The sequence below is a fragment of the Prionailurus bengalensis genome, chromosome B4 (assembly GCF_016509475.1).
Source record: "Prionailurus bengalensis isolate Pbe53 chromosome B4, Fcat_Pben_1.1_paternal_pri, whole genome shotgun sequence".
Classification (NCBI taxonomy): Eukaryota; Metazoa; Chordata; class Mammalia; order Carnivora; family Felidae; genus Prionailurus; species Prionailurus bengalensis.
Window position 1 is genome coordinate 68,884,325 of NC_057358.1, and position 21,749 is coordinate 68,906,073.

At 38.3% G+C, this 21,749-nt stretch overlaps 1 protein-coding gene across 2 annotated transcripts in view; it reads left to right on the forward strand.

Moving 5' to 3' along the window:
* The window catches only part of PDZRN4 (PDZ domain containing ring finger 4), a 372,961-nt gene extending 351,686 nt beyond the window's left edge, over positions 1 to 21,275 (forward strand). For both annotated transcript variants that reach the window (XM_043563340.1, XM_043563341.1), the window contains 4 exons: positions 2,365 to 2,427; positions 9,703 to 9,804; positions 14,152 to 14,268; positions 18,933 to 21,275. In XM_043563340.1, the coding sequence (XP_043419275.1) occupies positions 2,365 to 2,427; positions 9,703 to 9,804; positions 14,152 to 14,268; positions 18,933 to 20,459 (1,809 nt within the window). In that variant the 3' untranslated portion in view covers positions 20,460 to 21,275. The remainder of the gene's footprint in view (positions 1 to 2,364; positions 2,428 to 9,702; positions 9,805 to 14,151; positions 14,269 to 18,932) is intronic.
* Positions 21,276 to 21,749: the final 474 nt, after the last annotated feature.

The following is a 21,749-nucleotide window of genomic DNA, read 5'->3' on the forward strand; positions in this document are numbered from 1 at the left end:
ATCTAATCTCACAGATGTCACATATTTTACTCTGCTGGCAGGATTGATAAACTTGAATATCCAAGGAGTGTATCTATAAGTTTGTTTTTTTTAATTTTTTTCAACGTTTATTTATTTTTGGGACAGAGAGAGACAGAGCATGAACGGGGGAGGGGCAGAGAGAGAGGGAGACACAGAATCGGAAACAGGCTCCAGGCTCCGAGCCATCAGCCCAGAGCCCCACGCGGGGCTCGAACTCACGGACCGCAAGATCGTGACCTGGCTGAAGTCGGACGCTTAACCGACTGCGCCACCCAGGCGCCCCTATAAGTTTGTTTTATTCAACCCCATAATCACTGTCAGAAAGTGAGATACTTAAATGTGAAACATTCTTAGTGTTAATTACCTTGGAAAAACCGTGAAGCAAAATTTATTATTATAGGTGACTTTTTAAGACTCCCAAAAGAATCATTTTGAGAGTAGTAGGGTGTAATTTATTTTAATGATATGTACACATGACTAAAAATTATATACATGCAAACACACATATAGATGCATGTGTATTGTCTAATTCCTCCATATATATGTATACACACGCATATATATGGGTGAAACTGTCTATGTATGTATGTATATGTGTGAAAAAGAAGTTAGAGAAACTAGATACTAATTGACATCCCATGCTGTTTCAAGTGTTCTTGGCCATGATCTTAAAATCATTACCTAACTTATTCAGCTTCAGCTTCCTCAACTAGAAACTTGGTACAATGCCTATCTCATTGCTTTTATAGAGGTGTTTAGAATATGGGAAAGATAACGTATTTAATGCACTTTGAAAACTACACAGCTCTGTAAATGTAAATGTTACTCTTTATCACTTTACTGACTGGCTCCTGCAATGGAAAAATCTCTAGAGAATATTTGACTGATATACCTCTTTTAAGTGGACAGCTATGGTAAGTCTTCTAATTATGGTGAGGAAGTAGAGGGAAATACCTGCAGAATTGTCCTTTGTAATATGTACCGAGGTACAGATGTCGACGTTAAGCACTAGGTTGATTATAGTTCTGCAGGTACAGTTTTAGATTGTGAATGGCTTCTCAATAGGATACAGTTAATTAATCATGCCTCACTTCCCTCTATTGAGTCTCTTATTTACTATTTATATATGTCAGCTTTGGAGCTTAACTTTCCAGGGATAATAAGGAAGCCACAGGAATTGAACATATGTACTTGGAAGGAATATTTTCCTTATACATCTTACATGTAATTATAGTGTCTTTGTTCTTAATTGATCACTTAAAATTCACTTATTAGGTGGATAAGAAAGTAATATCTAACATCTGGACAGGATGGATCAACCTCATGGCTGTACTTGAAATACTTTGCTTGAAATAAAAGCTTTGATGTAATAAGTTCAAATAAATGGCTTAGAGCCATCATGTAAAATGTGATAGATGGTATTACCCCCAGTGAACTGTGTTTGGCCCATTAAAATGTTGGTAAACTCTAAATAGAGTCTTAAATATCTATTTATTCTAAAATAACTTATAGTTAATAACTTTACCCTATAATGTAAGGTAGAGCCTAGTAATAATCTACATGGATAGGATTTTTTTTTCATTTTTTGAGCAGCATCAATTATAAATCTCTATAAATTAATGTGCTCATGACACAGAAATTTCTTTAATAAGTATGGACTTATTGTATAGCTGTCAGCTTTTCTAAGACCGCTAAACCAGGATTTAAAGATTACTCTAGTAGAAAGCAAATTTCCTGAGTCCAGAGAATTCTAGTATTAACATCTGCTAGAGATCATGTCTGCTGAAGACCATACTTGACGGTCTGCATACAGAAATGAGTGAATGGATGTAAAAAAAAAAAAAAAAAAAAAAAAAGAAGGAGAAGGGAGAGGAGAGGAGGGGAGAAGAGGGGAGAAGAAGGGAGAGAAGAAAGAAAGAAAGAAAGAAAGAAAGAAAGAAAGAAAGAAAGAAAGAAAGAAAGAAAGAAAGAAAGAAAGAAAGAAAGAAAAAAAGAAAGAAAGAGGAGGGAGGGAAGATGGAAGGAAGGAGAGAGAGAAAGAATGGAGGGAGGAGGGAGGGGTGGAAGGAGGAAGGGAGGAAAGAGGAAAAGGGAGGGAGAGAGAGAAGAATGGTCTTCAAATTAAGTTCTGCTCTAGTTCTCTTTAATTGTATTATTATTAATTCTAAAGTAGTCTATTTATATTTTTAGAATCAGTGATATTTGGCAGAAAAATTTGACATGCATTTTGTAAATCAGTAGAGAATTTTGAACCAGGTTACTAAACATATTTTTAACCATATTTTTAAGTTTCTGGGGAAATATTGCATATCCAGTTGAAGATGTGTGTTTTCTCCATTACAGGTAGATCCAAATAGCATTGCTGCCAAAGATGGCCGAATTCGAGAAGGGGATCGTATTTTGCAAGTATGTGGCATAGTCATTTCCTCTAGTTTCCTACTATTTGTTCAGTAGTTTCAATTCTATTTAGTTTTTTATAAAAAAACTAGGAAAAGAATTTGTCTTTTCTAGATATTAACATTCACAAAACACGAAGCTATCAAGTAAAAATGTTTTTAAAATGAGGATGGTACCATTCATTAAGAATTATTAGCTAATAATTAGTGATTGAGGCATCATCTCTGGACTTGGATAACTCCTCTTCAACTTCCAGCACCACCACTTACCTGAGCACATTACTTAACCTCTCATCGTAAGCCTGTTTCCTCATCTTAAAATATGATAATAATAAAACATTGTTGCAAAGGTTAAATGTGATTATGCATGTGATATGCTTTGCACACGGCGTGGTGAGTAATAAACATTAACTTGTATTACTACCAGCAGCAGCAGCATCAGTTACTGCTGCCTTTTCCAGAATAAATTAGGTAAACATGGATTCCTGTGTTCCATTGCTATATGAAAGTCTAGAAGTCTGAAGAATTTTATTTGTTGCTGGGGACGGGTGGAGGGGAACACCTTCTTTTCTTCATGGAAATGTGAAAACATAGAGACTATTTAAATTTCAGTTTAAAGATGATGAGCAGCTCATAAGAGGGGAGGTGGAGCTGGTAAGAATTCCAGGCCAAATTAGGAATAACCCTGAATGCCAGTTTCCGCCCTAAACCCACCTTGACCCTCTCTGTCTCCTCTGAGTCCTTTCCCATGCAGAATGGCTACAGAAAGACACACAACTCCCCAGCTTTTGTGTCCAGATTAATCCAAGATAATAACAGAGGCCTGTCAGGGTTGAGTTTCACTGCAGATCACAACTACGAAATGGGGAAGATGACTTAAAAGCCGAAGTGAGGGAGCTATAAACTGTTAAAACATTCCACATAGCTTTTAGTCTTTGTGATAGACCTGCAGTTCCCATTTCTCCTTCCTAAATGCAAACCCCTGAAGAATGTTTCTTTGCATTTGATGCGAATGGATTCAACACTGTGCCTAGAATGAAGGCTTCAAAAATAGACAAGATGCCATCCCAGCATTTGGGGCACTCCAGGGGTAGTTAGGAAGACAGCTGCATGCACAGATGATTACGATGCAGTGTGGCATTGTCATGATAGAAGTGTGCTCACGCTGCCCTGGGCACATACCAGAAGGTTATTCTGCCCAGCCTTCTGTTAGTCTTTCCTTTCTTCGGGGTACAATTCACTGATTCACAGCACTTCTTCATACCCTTTCTCTTCTCTAGCTAGATGCTATGGAACTCCTTTTCCATCAAGGACCCTCTACTAAGGTTCCAATTAGGAAAGAATAAAAGTATGAATTAGTGGTCATTCATGGTCCTACTAATTTTTCAGAAACTTCAAGAATATGTAACTTCTATTTCTATTGGTCCCTAAGTGGTGACCTGTAGTTTAACAAAATGGAATGTGTCATAGGCTGTATCAGGGGAAGGGAAATCAGGTAACCAAAGCACAGTCTTGTTTGCTACCATATTTTCGATGTCTTTCTCAATCACACATGAATAAGTGAATGAATGAAACATAGGTATTTAGTGGAAAAGGTAATAGGATAGATGAATCAAATCTGTAGTAAAGCTTTACTGATACAGCCTCATTAAAAAATAAGGGCACATTTTTTGTGTGTGAATCACCCAGATAATGAAACCTCCAAACATATTTTATTATTATTATTTTGATTTGGAAGTAATTATAAATGTATTGTTCACCTTGTTGACATCTACAGTTGAAAATACTCAGTTGAAAAGAATGTAACCTTTTTTTTTAAATGTTTGTTTAATTTTGAGAGAGAGCACAAGCGGGGGAGGGGCAGAGAGGGAGGGGAACAGAGGATCCAAGGCGGACTCTGTGGTTATAGCAGAGAGCCCAATGCAGAGCTTGAAGTCAGGAACCAAACTGTGAGATCATAACCATGAGCCAAAGTCAGATGCTCAACTGACTGAGCCACCCAGCTGCTCCAAAAAGAATGTAACCTTCTTTTGATGCTCAAGGGTCTGTTGTGCCCAGCAATCATTGCACAATTCAAGAATACAACAAAAGACTCAGTGGCTAAAAGGTCTGGAAGATTTTGTGCACCAATATAAAATCACCATAGTTGGCTACGTTTTCCGATGTGTTGGGTCTATTTTTTGTCATGTTTCTCTTGTTTCCAGTCATCACTCCTTTCTCTGACCATCTACTCTCCACATTTGACACCTTGTACTGCACCCTCACTGGCTCCCTTCCTAATGCAGCTAACCACTGCCCCATAAGGTAGATATACAAATGCAGTTATTAAAATTGCATCTATTAGTTCTCAGAGTAGAGGTAGATCAAAATAAAGTACATGTGTTTTCATATGTGCATACTATATATTTTGACACTTCCTTATTTGTGGCTATATTAGAGGCAGATAAAGTTTTCCGATACAATATTTGCAGGATAATAAGGCATTCCTTAATGGAGTGGGTTCATTGAAGAAACAACAGCAGGATTGACAAAATTCCGTTGTCTGCCTGATTACTTTATATTCAGTGACAAATATGTCACACTTAATGAACAAATACATGTCACATTAAAAAGCCTAGAATTCAAGTCTATTTGCACACACAGAAAACAAAGAGTCTTAAGGGTAATGGTGAAATTATATTAAATAAAACTGTGACAAAATTGTACCCATAGACAAATAGCTCCCATATGGTTGATGAGGAGATTATGGGATACCCTGTAATGAGCAATTAATGACTCCTGTCTCAGGGAGATGAGAGGGAGAGAACGAGAGGATTTACTTCTTATCCTTGGAGTTTCCTGGCTGGCTTTTATTTAAATGAATCTCTTTAGGGCATTTGTGGTTTTAATTTCCTGTTCATGATGACCTAAGTAGAGTATTTCTATGGTCTGGTCCTCATTGTGAAACTAAAATTTTCTAAATGTACTGTATCATGGGACTTCACCCAGTGGCACCACCCACACAGATACATCGGATTGGCCAAAGGTAGGGATTATACAGAAGAAAAACCATCAACCACTTTCATGAGAGCATGTTCTAGATCTCATGTGTTTTTCTTCTGCAAGCCATCAAGTGTTCTGTCTTCCATGCCATCGCCACACACTTGTGGTATCAGATGTGTCCTCAGGAATTAATATGGGGAAGTCCTCTCACAAAATTGCAATGCTGAGTGAAGACAAGCATTTCTGAGCCCCAGAGAGAAAAGATTAAAGACAACATACGTGATCAGAGTGCTGTATTCTCATTTTCTCCTTGGGATAGTGAGTGTAGCAATATTGCATGTCGCAGCCTGATCTCATGTTGGCCAAAAACGTCAGCCATGTTCCTAAGGATTACTCTGACAAAATCCTGCAAAAAACTCAAGCAGTGGAACAATAAGACTTCAAATGAGCTTTCTCTCTCTTTCTCTGCCCTACACCTAAACTTATTTCCAGCATTTGTTCCTACTTTTTTCCTTTCTTCCCCTTAGATAACTGTCCCCCCCCCCCACTTCTGTTCTTTCCACTTCTGTATCTCTGTACATTATTCACCTTCTTTCCATACTAAAATATAAGCTCACTTGAAATAGATCATTCCTCTTTTGCCTTAGATCCTGGGTTTTCAAAGACATTCCATAGGTGGTGCCAAGAATTTTAGTTGCCCACCCACCTTTGGTACTTGATAATATAGGTAACGTAAAATTTGGCACATTCAAGCAAAAAAGCTATATTAAACCATCTCTAGGCTTTTAGGGTTTTGCACACATGTGCACATACACACACACATATACACACACACACTCACGCACATACAGCAGATTGGGCCCAATGTGAGATTTTGGCTGATTTGTAATACCATGAAACTCTTCTAAGCCAAGGCAATATCTGCTTTGAAGTCAATGTTTACATATGCCCAGACACAGATAATAAGACAAGACCTATTTTCTAGCACAAATTTTCCTCCTTGTAACAAAAGGTACATGTTGCCTTTCTCCTGGTTCTCTTTCCCTCTCTTTTCTTAAAATTAAAGTCTTCCATTAAACTGTGGTGTCACACTGACACATCTATCTCATCTCCTCCCTGTGATTCTCGGTCCTTCACCTTTATGTCTGCCTGGTGTTGTCATGCACAGCAAACTGCCTTCCCACGAGCAGCCCTGTAGCCACAAGCCATCCTTCAGGAACAAAAGCAAATGAAGGTTGAAAGCTCTATCTGATTCCATTCCTCAAATCTTTTCATTCTTTGCTGAAACCCATGGCTGCATTTCTTGCCCCAATATCAGTCTGGGTGTCAAACTCATGTCCTGAGTTCAATAGGATCTACCAACCGGTGGGCTAAAGACACAGTTTTGAAAGAGGAACGATAAATTACATTTTAACACCAGATTTCTATGGTGAATTCATTTCATTCCACCCATGATTCTGGGTGTAAATGTGTTTCTACAACATGGAATCTGTCCTTTCAGGACAAGGCATAGTGTGAGGACTGGAGACCATAGCTCTGGTCATGCTGAGTTCACAGAGGAGACAGATGAGTACCAACTGTAATGGGGCTGAAAATCTAAAACAACCACATTGTTTCTTGATGGTTCTCGAAGAGTTAGAAATACATATGAGATAGATGTATAGAGTACAAAACCACCTTTACTACTATGGACTTAATTATTGTGCATGAATTTTAATATATTTGCTCTGTTTAGAAGAAAACAATCTTTCCTGTATGGAGGATTGAAATATAGACATCAATGATGTTATAGTAGTAATAATAATAATAATAATACTAGCAAGAACAGTAACATCAATAGCACTACGTGGCAACCCAGAGCACTTCCTGTTTACCGGGCACTTGTTTCAACCCTAAACATGTATTGACTCATTTAATCCTTACAAGAACACTGAGGAAGGCACTAGTATCTGCACTTTCATATAGGGACCATCATAGTAACATCAAATAAACATGAATGAAGAGTATTTAGGATAGTGGTAAATGAACTTCAGATGCAGAATTTAGATGTATATACTTGAGCAAATAAAAGTAATGAGAATTAGATTTCAAACAGAAAAGGTGAAGAGAAGCTGTGGGAGAATATCCACCTCCATCTTCCTAGGAGCAAACACGCCAACAGTGGAGGGAAGATGAATGATTAGGTCCGTGATTAATACACAAATAGATGCATTGCAGACACAGTGTTAAGAATTACTATGAAATGGGGCGCCTGGGTGGCGCAGTCGGTTAAGCGTCCGACTTCAGCCAGGTCACGATCTCGCGATCCGTGAGTTCGAGCCCCGTGTCAGGTTCTGGGCTGATGGCTCAGAGCCTGGAGCCTGTTTCCGATGCTGTGTCTCCCTCTCTCTCTGCCCCTCCCCCGTTCATGCTCTGTTTCTCTCTGTCCCAAAAATAAATAAAAACGTTGAAAAAAAAATTTAAAAAAAAAAGAATTACTATGAAATGGATGTAAACCCCCAAAGCTCAAAGAAAGTAAACATTTTCAAGTCCTTATTTTCAGACTACACCGAATTGGGGAGGGGGGAGGTGTAGTGGAATCCATCACTGCCAATTTATCTTCATTTGAGAAAAAGCCTTGGATTCAGTACAAAAATAGCTTTTCAGATGTATATTTATGAAAAAACCACAAAATACCCTTTCCTATCATTAGTTACCATTTTGGAATCCTAGCTTCTGTTTTCTAATTTGATGAGTTTTATTGTGAGTTGCCAAAAAAAAAAGGAAATGCGCTTGAAACTTGTAAAAGCTGAATTTCCTATCCACATTTACAAGTGAAAAACAAAGGTGATATGCATTTGATCAGAGTAAGAAAATACAACATATGGTTGTATGATTCCCCCCCACCCAGACTCTTACTTATTTTCTGCTTTCTTTGTGTTCAGTATGTATGATAAGAGTCCAGGAATAAGAATAATTTACTGTGGCCCAAAGTTGAGATTCCTGGGCTTCGATAATTATATGTCCTTGTGTATCAGCCAGAATCCCAGAATCATCCAGAATCCCAGAAATGAGGAGAAAATTCTCACTAGTCTACTTCATGCTTTTCAGCAGAAATCCGTAGTGAAAAATGTTAATTATTGAAAAATTAGTCAGTACAGCCACATTTTCTATTTAATTTACTGAAATAATTAGTACTTATTTTAGATAGAATTACTTGACCTCTTCAACTAAAATTTCTTTCTGCATATTTTGATTGTGTGCTATGGATCAAAAAATCTCATTGTCTCCATGAATTTGAACAATCAATAAAATAAAATAAATATAAAATATCTGAAGAAAGTCCAGTTAACTTGGAGCTAAATACATTTGAACGTGAAAATGTAGCTTACCATACAAATTTTAGGAATCTTATTTGCTATGTCTGTAGAACTTAGAAAAAAGAAAAATATATGTGTGTGTGTGTGTATCTATATATATCTATATATATCTATATATATCTATATATATCTATATATATCTATATATATCTATATATATAGATAATATTGAATTCCACTGGAGTCTTTTTGATCCAAAGTTTACTCAAGCTTGGTTTCTTTCAAAAAGCCATTTTTACTCTGTATTAATTTTTAAAAAGTTAAGTATACTTAAGAGATGAGCCTTAAGAGATTTCATTAGTTTTGTTGTTTGAGGAAATGGATGAATCTTAGAAAGAGCTAGAGTGTTGATGAGGATGTTACCGATGCACTGTTCCTTGTTTTGATTATTTAAGCAATTGAAAGAGATCCTGAGAGTGATTTGGGGCAACTGAGTCAGACGCACACAAATATGAGATGATTAAATGAAAATGCAATCAGCAGTGGCCTGGGAGCATTGCCTGGTGAGAGATAATACCGTAGCTCTCTAATTGGCTCATAGCAGGCATGCAGGATGACGGATTTCAGTTGTGGTATTGCCAGTCCTGCTTCCCCCAGCACTATTATCTCAGAGTGACACTTCCATTACTCTGAGCGGAGAAAGATGAACGTCACCTGTCAGGGGCTGGTTAATTGTGTTGCTAGATGTATGTTGCCAGGGCGCAGGTTGGACATTTATGAACATAACTGCTTCCTCTGATGTCCGCCATCCTTCAGGGATCGATATGGCTCTTACAGTAAGCGCGTAATTGAGTGAAGGCACTTACCACTGAGGGGCTGGAGATGAGCCCATTGTGTGAGCTTCATTGTCCATACGTTCACCATAAATGAGCTGATATTTGCCATTTATTGTGTGCAGCATTGTGGAAATGGAAACTAATGTGCCACTTTCATTTGTTTTCTAGATAAATGGGGAAGACGTCCAGAATCGAGAAGAAGCAGTGGCGTTGCTGTCGAGCGAGGAGTGTAAGAGAATCGTGTTGCTCGTCGCAAGGCCGGAGACTCAGGTCAGAACACAGATCAGATCCAAAATCTGGAGACTGAACTTCACATCCATTGTTTGCTCGTCTATATCAAATCAGTACTGTGTTTATTTGTAAAGCTGAGTACACAAGACATAATTAACAGTCACCTTACCTAACCTACCAACCTGATCAACCTTATCTTTTTGAAAAAAGAAGGGAAAAAACACACAAAATGGAATCGTTATTCTCTCCTTCCACTTGCCAGTTATTTGAATGAATTCATCAATGAAAAATGGTTGACGGTATGATTTTTAATTCTGTGTGGATCCTTGCTCTAGGTTTCTATCTAAAAATATTTAATTGGCATATTAAGGTATCTTGAAGGAATCTTTAATGAGAGAATCATTAGCGTATCTAGCTATCAACTTAAATCTTTTTAGGACAACTTTATCAAATAAAGTGGCCAACATAGCATGGTCTCGTTCCATGTATAGTAAATGAATTTTTTCCAAGTTATGTTGACAAAAACACCTGTCCAGCCAAAACCAAGATGATAGCTTCTAGGGAAATTGCTTTTTATATCTTTACAGAGGGCGATGTCATGACAGTCAAGGAGAGGTAATATGGTGAAAGAAAAGTGCTGTTGGTCCTTCTTTTTATATTCTTTTTATACCCTGCCACAATGCAGAAAAGGATAGCGCATCGTCACCCTTCTGTCCATCTGTCAGTAGTTTGAGTGAAGTTGGTTATATCACCATTTGTCTCCCAGGCTATTGATCTGATATTTCTCAAACTCAGTAACTACATACTATCTATAAATTACATTGAGTAAGTGTATTTCAGTGTCAGACCAAATCCTGACTTGAATATAGTGGTTATAAAAGATCACCCTTTCGGCATATATTTCCTTTATGCCCTTGACCATTCTAAATGGTTCCCATAAAGCCTGCTATTGCCCAAAGCAGAGTAAAGTTACACACCTGAGGTGTCAGGAGTGGGGAAGGGAGCCTACACGACTGTGACACGACTGGCTGGACTGCCTATTTGGGAGTAAATTGAAAAATGCGAATGAAATGTCACTAATTACCTGGAAATATGGCAACCCAGTTAGTCTCACTGATCCCGTTTTCTTGAAAAAGAACAGAATAAAGGGATTAAACACATGTTAGTTAAATTCATGGTAAATTGAAGAGAACGGAGTAGTTATCCCTGTTATAGAAAAGATATTTTAGTGTTTTAATGTGAGTTCCCTGCCCTTTCCATGTAACTGCTAGAGCACCTCATTAATTTAGAATTGAAGCATTTCCTTAAACCATGCCACAGAATGGCTATAATGGACTGCGGAAAGAATAGAAATTAATGACATAAGACTAGATCTATCGTTGATAGAATACATATGCTTGCTAGAACTGGTGGTATTTTCAAATATCTGGCTACACTCCTGATCCAGCAGATTCAATGTTGGAGGATGAATTTTCAAAGGAGACTTCCTTTCCACTGTTGAGGGGAAGATAACCATCCTGCCAAAATCGGGATCTGCTTTAGCCCCTCGATCCTAAAGAAACCTCATGCCACTGGAAGAAAGCTGATTGCCTTTAGAAAATCAGATTTCTATAAAAATAAGGAAAGAAAATGCATTTTAACACCAATTTTTTTAAAATGCAATTTAGGCAGTACATGCTATAAAATGCAAGAAAAAAGAAGACCAAAAAAAAAAAACCATAAACTTGCCTTTATATCATCTATATTTTTTAATCAATTTCAGTATATCTTATTATTGCATTTTTGGCATATGAATTTTATCCCAAGAGAATGTGGAAGTTTTTTGTGTGCTTTCTCTAGGCTTTTTCTTTTTTTAATGTTTCAAATGCTCTCTGCATTCTTGGAAATGATCTACAGATTTGCTGGGGGCAATATGGTACATCTGTGCAATATTTTTAAATAACTCATTTCTTTCATTCCCTGTCAACTTTCTTTCATTTTCTGCCCATTTTCCTCCTCAGACCATTAAAGATATTGCTATTCTGTCCTATTCCCCTTGGGACATTGGGACAGAGAGGGCTCCATAGGAACTTGTAAACACTACTTTTGAGACAATACAGGTTGTTCTTTTCCCTGAAATGCCATGTGTGTTCCACACTGTGCAGACAGATCCCCCTGTTTCATAATAAGAGCCCTCCTTTCTCGCAGCTCGACTCAAGGGAAAGGTCTGTCTGTGGCGTAGCCTGAAACTCAGACTGTCATGAATGCACATCTAAGTAGAAAGGGAGATACAACAGGGAAAGGAAGTGAGCAAGAAAGATCTCTCCTTACTTACTCTGCTGTGTATACCTCCGCCTAGAGGAAAGACTTAGCAGACATACGCTGACTACGGATGACAACTCAAGGATCTGTGGGATTAGTTAATAAGAAAAGAGTTATAGGGAATCATTAATTTCTACTGTTTGTTCTTCTTATCTTTCCCACCCCTTCATTTAAATTTCAGAAGACTCTATTCCATCATTCACTACTTCAGAGTAAGCAAATATTTTGTTTTGACCTGATTAAAGAAAAATCCCTTGGTGTGCTTATGAAAAGGAAACATTTCTAGCTTTACGTCATTTCTTTTGGAGTCTAGAATTTGCAGCTTCATGAAACTTAAAAGGGATTAGAGAATGTAAAGCTTGGACAATTATAAATTGAAATGGAATTGTTAGTCAGCTTAATTTTCACAGTTCATCTGCATATCAAAGCCAGTGGGGTAGAACTTGCTCAAGTTATTCAGGCTACATGAAGATAAATGAGGATGAATAAATGTGTCAACACTTTTCACCCCAGTCAAATCTGAGGTAATTTAAGTTCTAGGTAGCCTTTAATACATATCAAGAAACCTATAACTGCCTTCATATTGGTGAATATGACACATATATGCTAATGCCTCTCCAGGTGCAACCAGATGTCCTTCTTTCAGAATTTGTTTTGTCTCGAAGTTTTATCATCTCAGTTATCTTTAAGAGCTTACTTTGACATTTTTCAGGGATGAAAACACCTCAAACTAGAGCTGACCCTTGAGTAATGCAGGATCAGGAGAGCCAACACTCCCCACCCAGTCAAAATTCGCATGTAGCTTCTGACTCCCCAAGACTAATACACTGATACCCTAATGTTGATTGGAAGCCTTAAAATAACATAAACAGTCAATTAACACTTATTTTATATGTTACATGTATTATATACTATTCTTACAATCAAGTAAGCTAGAGAAAAGAAAATATTACTAAGAAAAGCATAAAGAAGAAAAGATAGATTTAGATTACTGTAGTGTATTTATCAAAAAATAAATGCACATATAAGTGGACCTATGAAGTTCAAACCCCTACTGTTCAAGGGTCAACTGTATTGTCAGTTTTGGCTCATTAGAAAGCTGCTGTTTCTTTTAACACAGAGTAAAACAGAGCATGGACAATAATTCAGGTAATTTAATCAGCATAGACAGCTAATTTATGTAATCCAGCTCCAGAAATCTACTTTGAGGCAAATTATCTGTATTGACTGTCAACACTCATCATATTAGCAAGGTTTTTCACTTCACTTGTTATTGAGAAGCCAACAGGATTTATTCAGTTTAATTTGTGTAAGACTCCCACCAGAATACCTGCATCCTGGACCCACAAACAAAACCCTGCGTGCTCCACACTGCTCCATTCCCATTAAATGCACAATTTCAGATACATATACACATATATATATGTGTGTATATGTATCTATATTTTGCAATTGGGTGTGAAAAACTAATCAAAATAGACATGGATAGCATCACCTTTTTTTATGAGAAGAATAACTTAGAATTTTTCTCGTCTTCCCCCTAGATAAAATAAATGTCTGTATTTGTGGCAAGCAGCCATCTTGTTGACTTGGAAGCCATCTGCCTAAAAATAAAAAGGCAGGATGAGGGTAGGAGCATCAGTGTGTATGGGGGGTGGGGAACACTGTGTGTGTCGTCTCATTGAAGGTTGTTGTTAAGGAAAAAAGCCCAATTGTCTCATGGCCCTATTAGTACCATTGCAGTTCTTTAACACAGGGACTGTTGGAGGTAATGAGCGTGACAGCTGTGGATTATGCAATATGCTTTTCATACATTTTGAAAGATGGTAATGTTCTATTCTGTGAGATCTACTTGGCTATGAGAGAAACTCTGTAGCTCTGTTTCAGGAAAGGATAAAAGGCATATGAGTCCAATTTTTTTAAATCACTTTTTCCTCCTTCTGAGAGGTGAACTATCAGAGGCTGGTATTCTGAAGAGAATCATTATGATAAAAGGAACTGGTCAGGCATTGCCATTTAAGTTTACCCTATTTTAGCATGAGTTCCCACTAACCTAATATAATGTACTAATGTGTTCTTTTGCAGCTGGATGAAGGCTGGCTGGAAGATGAAAGGAATGAATTCTTAGAGGAGTTAAACTTGGAGATGCTGGAAGAACAGCATAATGAAGCAATGCAGCGCACGGCCAATGAGGTGGAGCAGGTAGGGCCAAAATTTGAACGACGTCATTTGAAATGTTGTTGAGTGGGTTTTCTTTTAATGGATAATCATAAATGGAGTAAAAAACTAAATCAAAGAGTTTGATCAAATACCCCTGTAATGGTAATTTTTTAGATGGGCATCTCAAATGAAGCAGAAGGAATAAATACATTTTTTTTTCTGTTGAGATCTTTCTAGCTTGGAAAGCTTTGGGACCATTGTTGACAGAGTCTGGTAGTACTCAAACGTTGACCCAGGTACTATTCAACCCAATTCTGAAATTTAATAGCAAAAATATACCTTGTTTTTCGATATGCCAGCTGGAGACCAGCTTTATCTCATGCGATAACCTCTCCCCCCAAAGTTAACTTTACAATTTAAAATATAAATGTGTCTCTTTGAATATTTAGGCAACTATAGCATGATGGTGACATGATGTAAGCCATCAATCTGATTTATGGTTTTGGTATCACGGTTCCACCTATATACTCCTGAAGAGGAGTAGCCTTATTTGAGATCATTGACATCATCTTGCCTTAGGGTCACATAATCATTCAACCAAAAATGCTGAGCTCCTAATATGTTCCAAGTACCACACTTGATTCTGAGAATACAAGGAAAATGAACAAAGTTTCTGCTCTTAATTAATTCATTGCTGGTGAAAGGTTACAGAGGGGCTTGTGGCAAACCGAGTTTGGGGATTCTTTTGTGATCGTTGTTGTTCCTATTGGATAAAGACAAGATCAGTATATCCTAGATCTTTTAAAATATATCCTAGATTTATTGTGTGTTGAATTAGTGTCATTCATCTGCCTGATACAGCTTTATTAACACTTCTGACGTCAGTTTATTGATTTAATTATCGTCCTATTCTCAATGTTAATTCTTAACACATTCTAAGAGATAGTTTTTTTTTTTTAATCCTGGACAGTTAGGCTTAAGGACATGAAACACAAACATCCTATCGCTTTACGAAGTGAATGATGGAATTTATTGACGTGCTAGCATTTCATAACAGAGACGTATGTGCACGTGTCTGTGCGTACATGCCCATATATTAAATAAATCGTTATATTGCAGACTACGGTCTCAACATAGCTGCGTGTGCGATGCTCATTGGCCACTTCACAAACAGTAGCTCATGCTCAAAAGCGATGCTGCTACTGTGGTGATTGCTTTTCAATATAGGCAGGACAGATTGAAATTTTTATGTATGACTTCAACACTGGCCACAGATAAAGATATTTTTTGGCGGCAGCTTCTGGTTACAAGCAAGAAAGTCCTTGCTCCAGGCTTTTTCTCTCTTAGATACAAAATGTGACCGGATACAGAATTGACAGGAGGATGTTGGAATAAAGAAAGAAGGGAGAAATCCTGTCCAGGTGAAGCGATAGGGTGTCAAATGCTGCCTACTCATCAGACGTAATACAAATGCTAGGTCGTTGGAGGTAACACTAGACGTCCCTGAGGTTAGATTCTCATTGTGTGGAAATTTTTCTTCACCGTGAGACTGAAAAATGATAAGAAGTGCAGAAACCTTTAAAAGTCCTTTGCCCTTATAAACAATAATACTACATTAGAAATGTCTTGGTAGAAGCATTGCCTGTCACCATAATAATTCCATAGGGAAATGATAAACGATAGAGTGGCATTACATTAGAAACTAGGAATTCTAGGTTTGAGAATGGAAAACCCTTTTTATTTTCACATTGTCTCATAAACCAGTGACTAAAGAAAGGCCAATTCAATAAAAAAATAAAATAAAAATGTGTATTCATACTACAAAACTTAAAAACACATACGCATTAAAACTTTCTTTTGACACACTATCCTTGGTCTTATGGCTGCTGTTGACACGTTGCGGAACATCGCTCTTGGCATAATTTGCACTCCATATAAAAATAAGATAAAGAGGGGCACATGGGTGGCTGGGTCAAGTAAGCGTCAGACTCTTGGTTTTGGCTCAGGTTGTGATCTCACGGTTCTTGAGATAGAACCCCACATCTGGCTCTGTGCTGACAGAGTGGATGGAGCCTGCTTGGGATTCTCTGTCTCCGTCTCTCTCTGCTCCTCCCCTGCTCTCGCTCCTCCAAAACAAATAAACAAAAAGACAAGATAAAGAAATACTACCCTTTTTGTATTTTTAAGCCCATCAAAGATATGAAAAAATAAATGTAAATAATATAGTATATAACCTAAAATGTCCAATATCCATAACATCCACTGGGGGTTTTATGGCACAGCCTGTTGATGTCACCACATTGGATACTATTGTCAGCTTGATTCGAGGAACATACGGATGTACCAAGCACTCAATTACTTATTTATAACATTATGTTTTGTTTGTTTTTTTATCGATAAGGCATTTAAAATCTCAGTATGTTTTCCACAACTGAGGAAAAATATTTTAGGGAAGGCTGAGAATCCTAGAATAACATGATACATGGTCATGTGCTCTCCTTTACGGCTGATGTTATGTTTTGTTCTGCCATAACTTCTGCGGAAGAAAAATATAACAATTTTCTTGAGGGACCTTTCAAACCTGTGTTAGAATACCTTTTCTCATGCATTCTGTCCTTCTCTAACACTAACAGGCTTAATTATATTGAATTGTATAATTATACCTACTAGACGAAATATACATATAAGATAGTGAGTGGACTTACACATAAAGAAAATACAATGTAGAAACTGCCATGTAGACTCATATGTGATGAGTGACGGAGAGAACAATAACTTTACCCTGGTCACAGAGAAAGAACTACATATGCATCCTCTTAGGGCAGTAACAGTTAATTGTTCTGCATGAAAGCCAAAAACTACCCAAGGAATAAAGTTTACCTACAAGTGTGTATTCACATTTATGTCAAAAATACACTTTTTGACATTAAGTCCACATCTGGCAATCAGTGCTGCTCTGATTTTCATGAGAACTGTCACTCTCAGCAGAATAAAATTCACCTTTAAGGGATATTAGTGGCTGAGAGTAGAAAAATATTTTTTACGTAACCCAAATGAGACTTAAGATGACATTGTTGCTCTTGAGCAGTGTGATTTGGAGATGCACTAAGGTCTGGGCACATGTATCGGAAAATATGACATCCTAGACATAGAAGAAATCCTGACTCCGGGGGATAGCACTGGCCTTTTCCACCTCTCTGTGTCACTAATAAGCTGAATACATTTGGGATTAAAGTTCCTCATCGATGGAAGGTCCAAGGCTCTAGTACTAACCTATTCCTGAAATACTGTGCTATTTAGCTTACCATTACCAGTGTATTACTACATCAGTGAAGTTTCTTCTGAACTTAAAGTTCAGGAAAAAATCATCATAATAAGATGATGCAGCTTCAGAACCCCAGGCCTCCATTCTGCAGAAGACCATTTAGACTACCTGTCTCGCTCATCCTTTCGTGTGTTACCATCTCAGAGACTCCTAAAGGCACCTCATTTACACACGTGCATGCCATTTTCTCAAGTAAGAGAAATCTTTAAGACAAGGATCAAGTATTTAAATGTGTCCTGTTTTATTTACCGCCAAGTCAGGTATGACAGGCATATCCAAGCAGCTTTGGTTTTCTTTATTTCAATTCATAAAAAGCTGCCTTGAGCTAATGGCCTTTGTTTCTAAAATTGTTATGGATGCTAAAATTAGAACAGCTTTCTAGGAACCACACTTTTGCCAAGAAGCATCATTCTTTTTTTTTTTAACTTGTTTTATTTTTTATTGTTTAAATTTACATCCAAATTAACATACAGTGCAACAATGATTTCAGGAGTAGATTCCTTAGTGCCCCTTACCCATTTAGCCCATCCCCCCTCCCCCAACCCCTCCCGTAACCCTCAGTTTGTTCTTCATATTTATGAGTCTCTTCTGTTTTGTCCCCCTCCCTATAATATAAAAATATAATATTTTTATATTATTTTTGTTTCCCTTCCCTTATGTTCATCTGTTTTGTCCCTTAAAGTCCTCATATGAGTGCAGTCATATGATTTTTGTCTTTCTCTGACTAATTTCTCTTAGCATAATACCCTCCAGTTCCATCCATGTAGTTGCAAATGGCAAGACCTCATTCTTTTTGATTGCCAAGTAATACTCCATTGTATATATATATACATCACCTATTCTTTATCCATTCATCCATCGATGGACATTTGGGCTCTTTCCACACTTTGGCTATTGTTGATAGTGCTGTTATATACATGGGGGCGCATGTGTCCCTTCGAAACAGCACACCTGTATCCCTTGGATAAATGCCCAGTAATGCAATTGCTGGGTCGTAGGGTAGTTCTATTTTTAGTTTTTTGGGGAACCTCCATACTGTTTTCCAGAGTGGCTGCACCAGCTTGCATTCCCACCAACAATGCAAAAGAGATCCTCTTTCTCTGCATCCTCGCCAACCTCTGTTGTTACCGGAGTTGTTCATGTTAGCATTCGGAGAGGTGTAAGGTGGCATCTCATTGTGGTTTTGATTTGTATTTCCCTGATGATGAGTGAAGTTCAGCATTTTTTCATGTGTCAGTTGGCCATCTGGATGTCTTCTTTGGAGAAGTGTCTATTCATGTCTTTTGCCTATTTCAAGAAGCATCATTCTTTCGAGTTTGTCCACAATCAGTGTTTCTCAAGATAATTAATTTTCTTTGTTCTCTCAACTTGGTTTTCTTAGCCAAAAAAACAAGAAGAAGAAGAGGGCACAACAGATACGGCAACGTCCTCCTCTAACAACCACGAGAAAGACAGTGGGGTGGGGCGCACAGATGAAAGCTTGCGGAACGATGAGAGCTCAGAGCAGGAGAACGCAGCGGAGGATCCCAACAGCACATCCCTGAAGAGCAGGAGAGAGCTGGGGCAAAGCCAAGACACTCTAGGAAGCGTTGAACTTCAGTGCAATGAGAGCTTCGCGTCTGGTGAATACATAGACTCAGACTGCATTGGCAACCCAGATGAGGAGTGTGAAAGATTCCGACAGCTCTTGGAGCTCAAATGCAAGATTCGGAACCATGGAGAATATGACCTGTATTACTCGAGCAGCACAATAGAATGCCATCAAGGGGAACAAGAGGGAGTGGAGCACGAACTACAGTTGCTTAACGAAGAACTGAGAAACATTGAACTGGAGTGCCAGAATATCATGCAGGCTCACAGGCTCCAGAAAGTGACAGACCAGTATGGAGACATCTGGGCTTTGCACGATGGAGGATTCCGGAATTACAACACCAGCATAGACGTGCAAAGGGGAAAGCTAGATGACATCATCGAACACCCAGAAAAGTCAGACAAGGACAGTTCTAGCGCTTACAACACAGCTGAAAGCTGCAGAAGCACTCCACTCACTGTGGACCGTTCCCCTGACAGTTCCCTTCCAAGAATGATCAACCTCACCAATAAGAAAAACCTGAGAAGCACAATGGCCGCCAATCAGTCTTCTTCCGGGCTGAGCAGTAAAGAGTCGACCTCCCCCAAAGCCAAAACCACTGAACCAGGTTGCAGCATTGAAGGCAAGGAGAAGATTTCAGAGAGCGGCAAGCTTTCTGATCAGGAGCAAACCAGCAGCGAACACATCCCTTACCTCTCCCCTTACCACAGCTCCTCCTACAGATACGCAAATATCCCGGCACATGCCCGCCATTATCAAAGCTACATGCAGTTAATTCAACAGAAATCTGCAGTGGAGTATGCGCAGAGTCAGCTGAGTTTAGTGAGCATGTGCAAGGAGTCTCAGAAGTGTTCAGAGCCCAAGATGGAATGGAAGGTGAAAATTAGGAGCGACGGGACGCGGTACATAACAAAGAGACCAGTACGAGACCGGATTCTGAGGGAACGTGCCTTAAAGATCAAGGAGGAGCGCAGTGGCATGACGACGGATGATGACACCATGAGCGAGATGAAAATGGGCCGCTACTGGAGCAAAGAGGAAAGAAAGCAACACCTGGTTCGGGCCAAGGAGCAGCGTCGGCGCCGGGAGTTCATGATGCGGAGCCGGTTGGAGTGTCTCAAGGAGAGCCCCCAGAGCGGCAGCGAGGGCAGAAAGGAGATCAACATCATTGAACTGAGCCACAAAAAGATGATGAAAAAAAGAAACAAGAAAATTTTGGACAACTGGATGACAATCCAAGAACTGATGACCCACGGGGCCAAGTCTCCTGATGGCACACGAGTTCATAATGCCTTTTTGTCAGTCACCACCGTATGACCGAATGAACAGCGATGCAACTGATGTTAGGAGGGCGCTACCAGTTTGGGTAGAGTATGATTGCCTCGTTCAATGCGGCGTTTTTATATATATTTTGCGACTCTTTATAGTTTAAAGTTTTTGTAAGCAAAAATACCTGGTAATTTTTCATTTGTTTTTCATATACTAGTACCTTCTTTTTTGGCTGAGATCTTTCTTTAACTTGTGATATATTCATATTACTCATTTATATATATTAAAAAAAAACAAACACAAGGAAAGAAAACAAAAAACTTGAACAAAAATACTGAGGAGCCAATTAATTTCCTACTTTAATGTATCTATTGTAAGTTAAGATCTGGATTTATTTCTCTAGTTTACTTATTTTCTACTTTAATAACAACTCAATGCCAAAACATTTCTATGCTTGCTTCTTGGCATAATACGTATGAAATCAAACCTGTTAATAAATCATGTGCCACACCTTGTCTTACGCATAAAAACCACCTCTTTTTAACATCCCGTTGTACATTAACACATCAATGGCCGTTGTCTTTGTCTCAGTAAAGTGTAAGTGGACAATCTTCCTGTGGTATGTAGTGACATTGGTCATGTAGCTAGATAATTGTGGTAATTGTGACAATAAAAAATAAATTATTGATTATCCTTAAGAAAAGCTATCAAGGGGTGTTTTATTTTCATTGTTCACTGTGGTTACCAGATTTAAATTAGTCATATATGTATACTATTTAGAAGAGTCCTAATTGTGGATTATAAAATGTGTACATTTTCTATCACTTTCTTTTCCAATAAAATTGTCTCAAAATACTTCCCATAGATCATTGTGTCACATATTCTTACCAGGATTAAATTAGATAATATATGTCAAGCATCTAACAGACGCTAACTAAACATCCAGTAAATATGAAGTTATCTCCTTTTGTCTGCTACCCAGGTAAGGTAAAGCCAGGAAAAATTCAGGGAAGGACCTGGAGAGAGGATCGGTGAAGTGTCTGAAAATGTTTATAATGACACTAAATGTATTAGCTTGGGATAATAAATAGTAATTAATAATAATAAATAAAAATAGTCAGCTTCGGCCATAACGAACTGCCATAGACTGGGTAGCCTAAACAACAGGAATGTATTTCTCACAGCTCTGGAGGATGTGAAGTCCAAGTGCTGGCAGATCCAGCAACTAGGTGAGGGCCCTGTTCCAGCTCGCAGACGGCCACCCTCTCCCTCTGTCTTCAGGTGGTGGAGAGAAAGGAAGGAAATCTGTCTGCTGTCTGTTCTGATAAGGGCACTGGA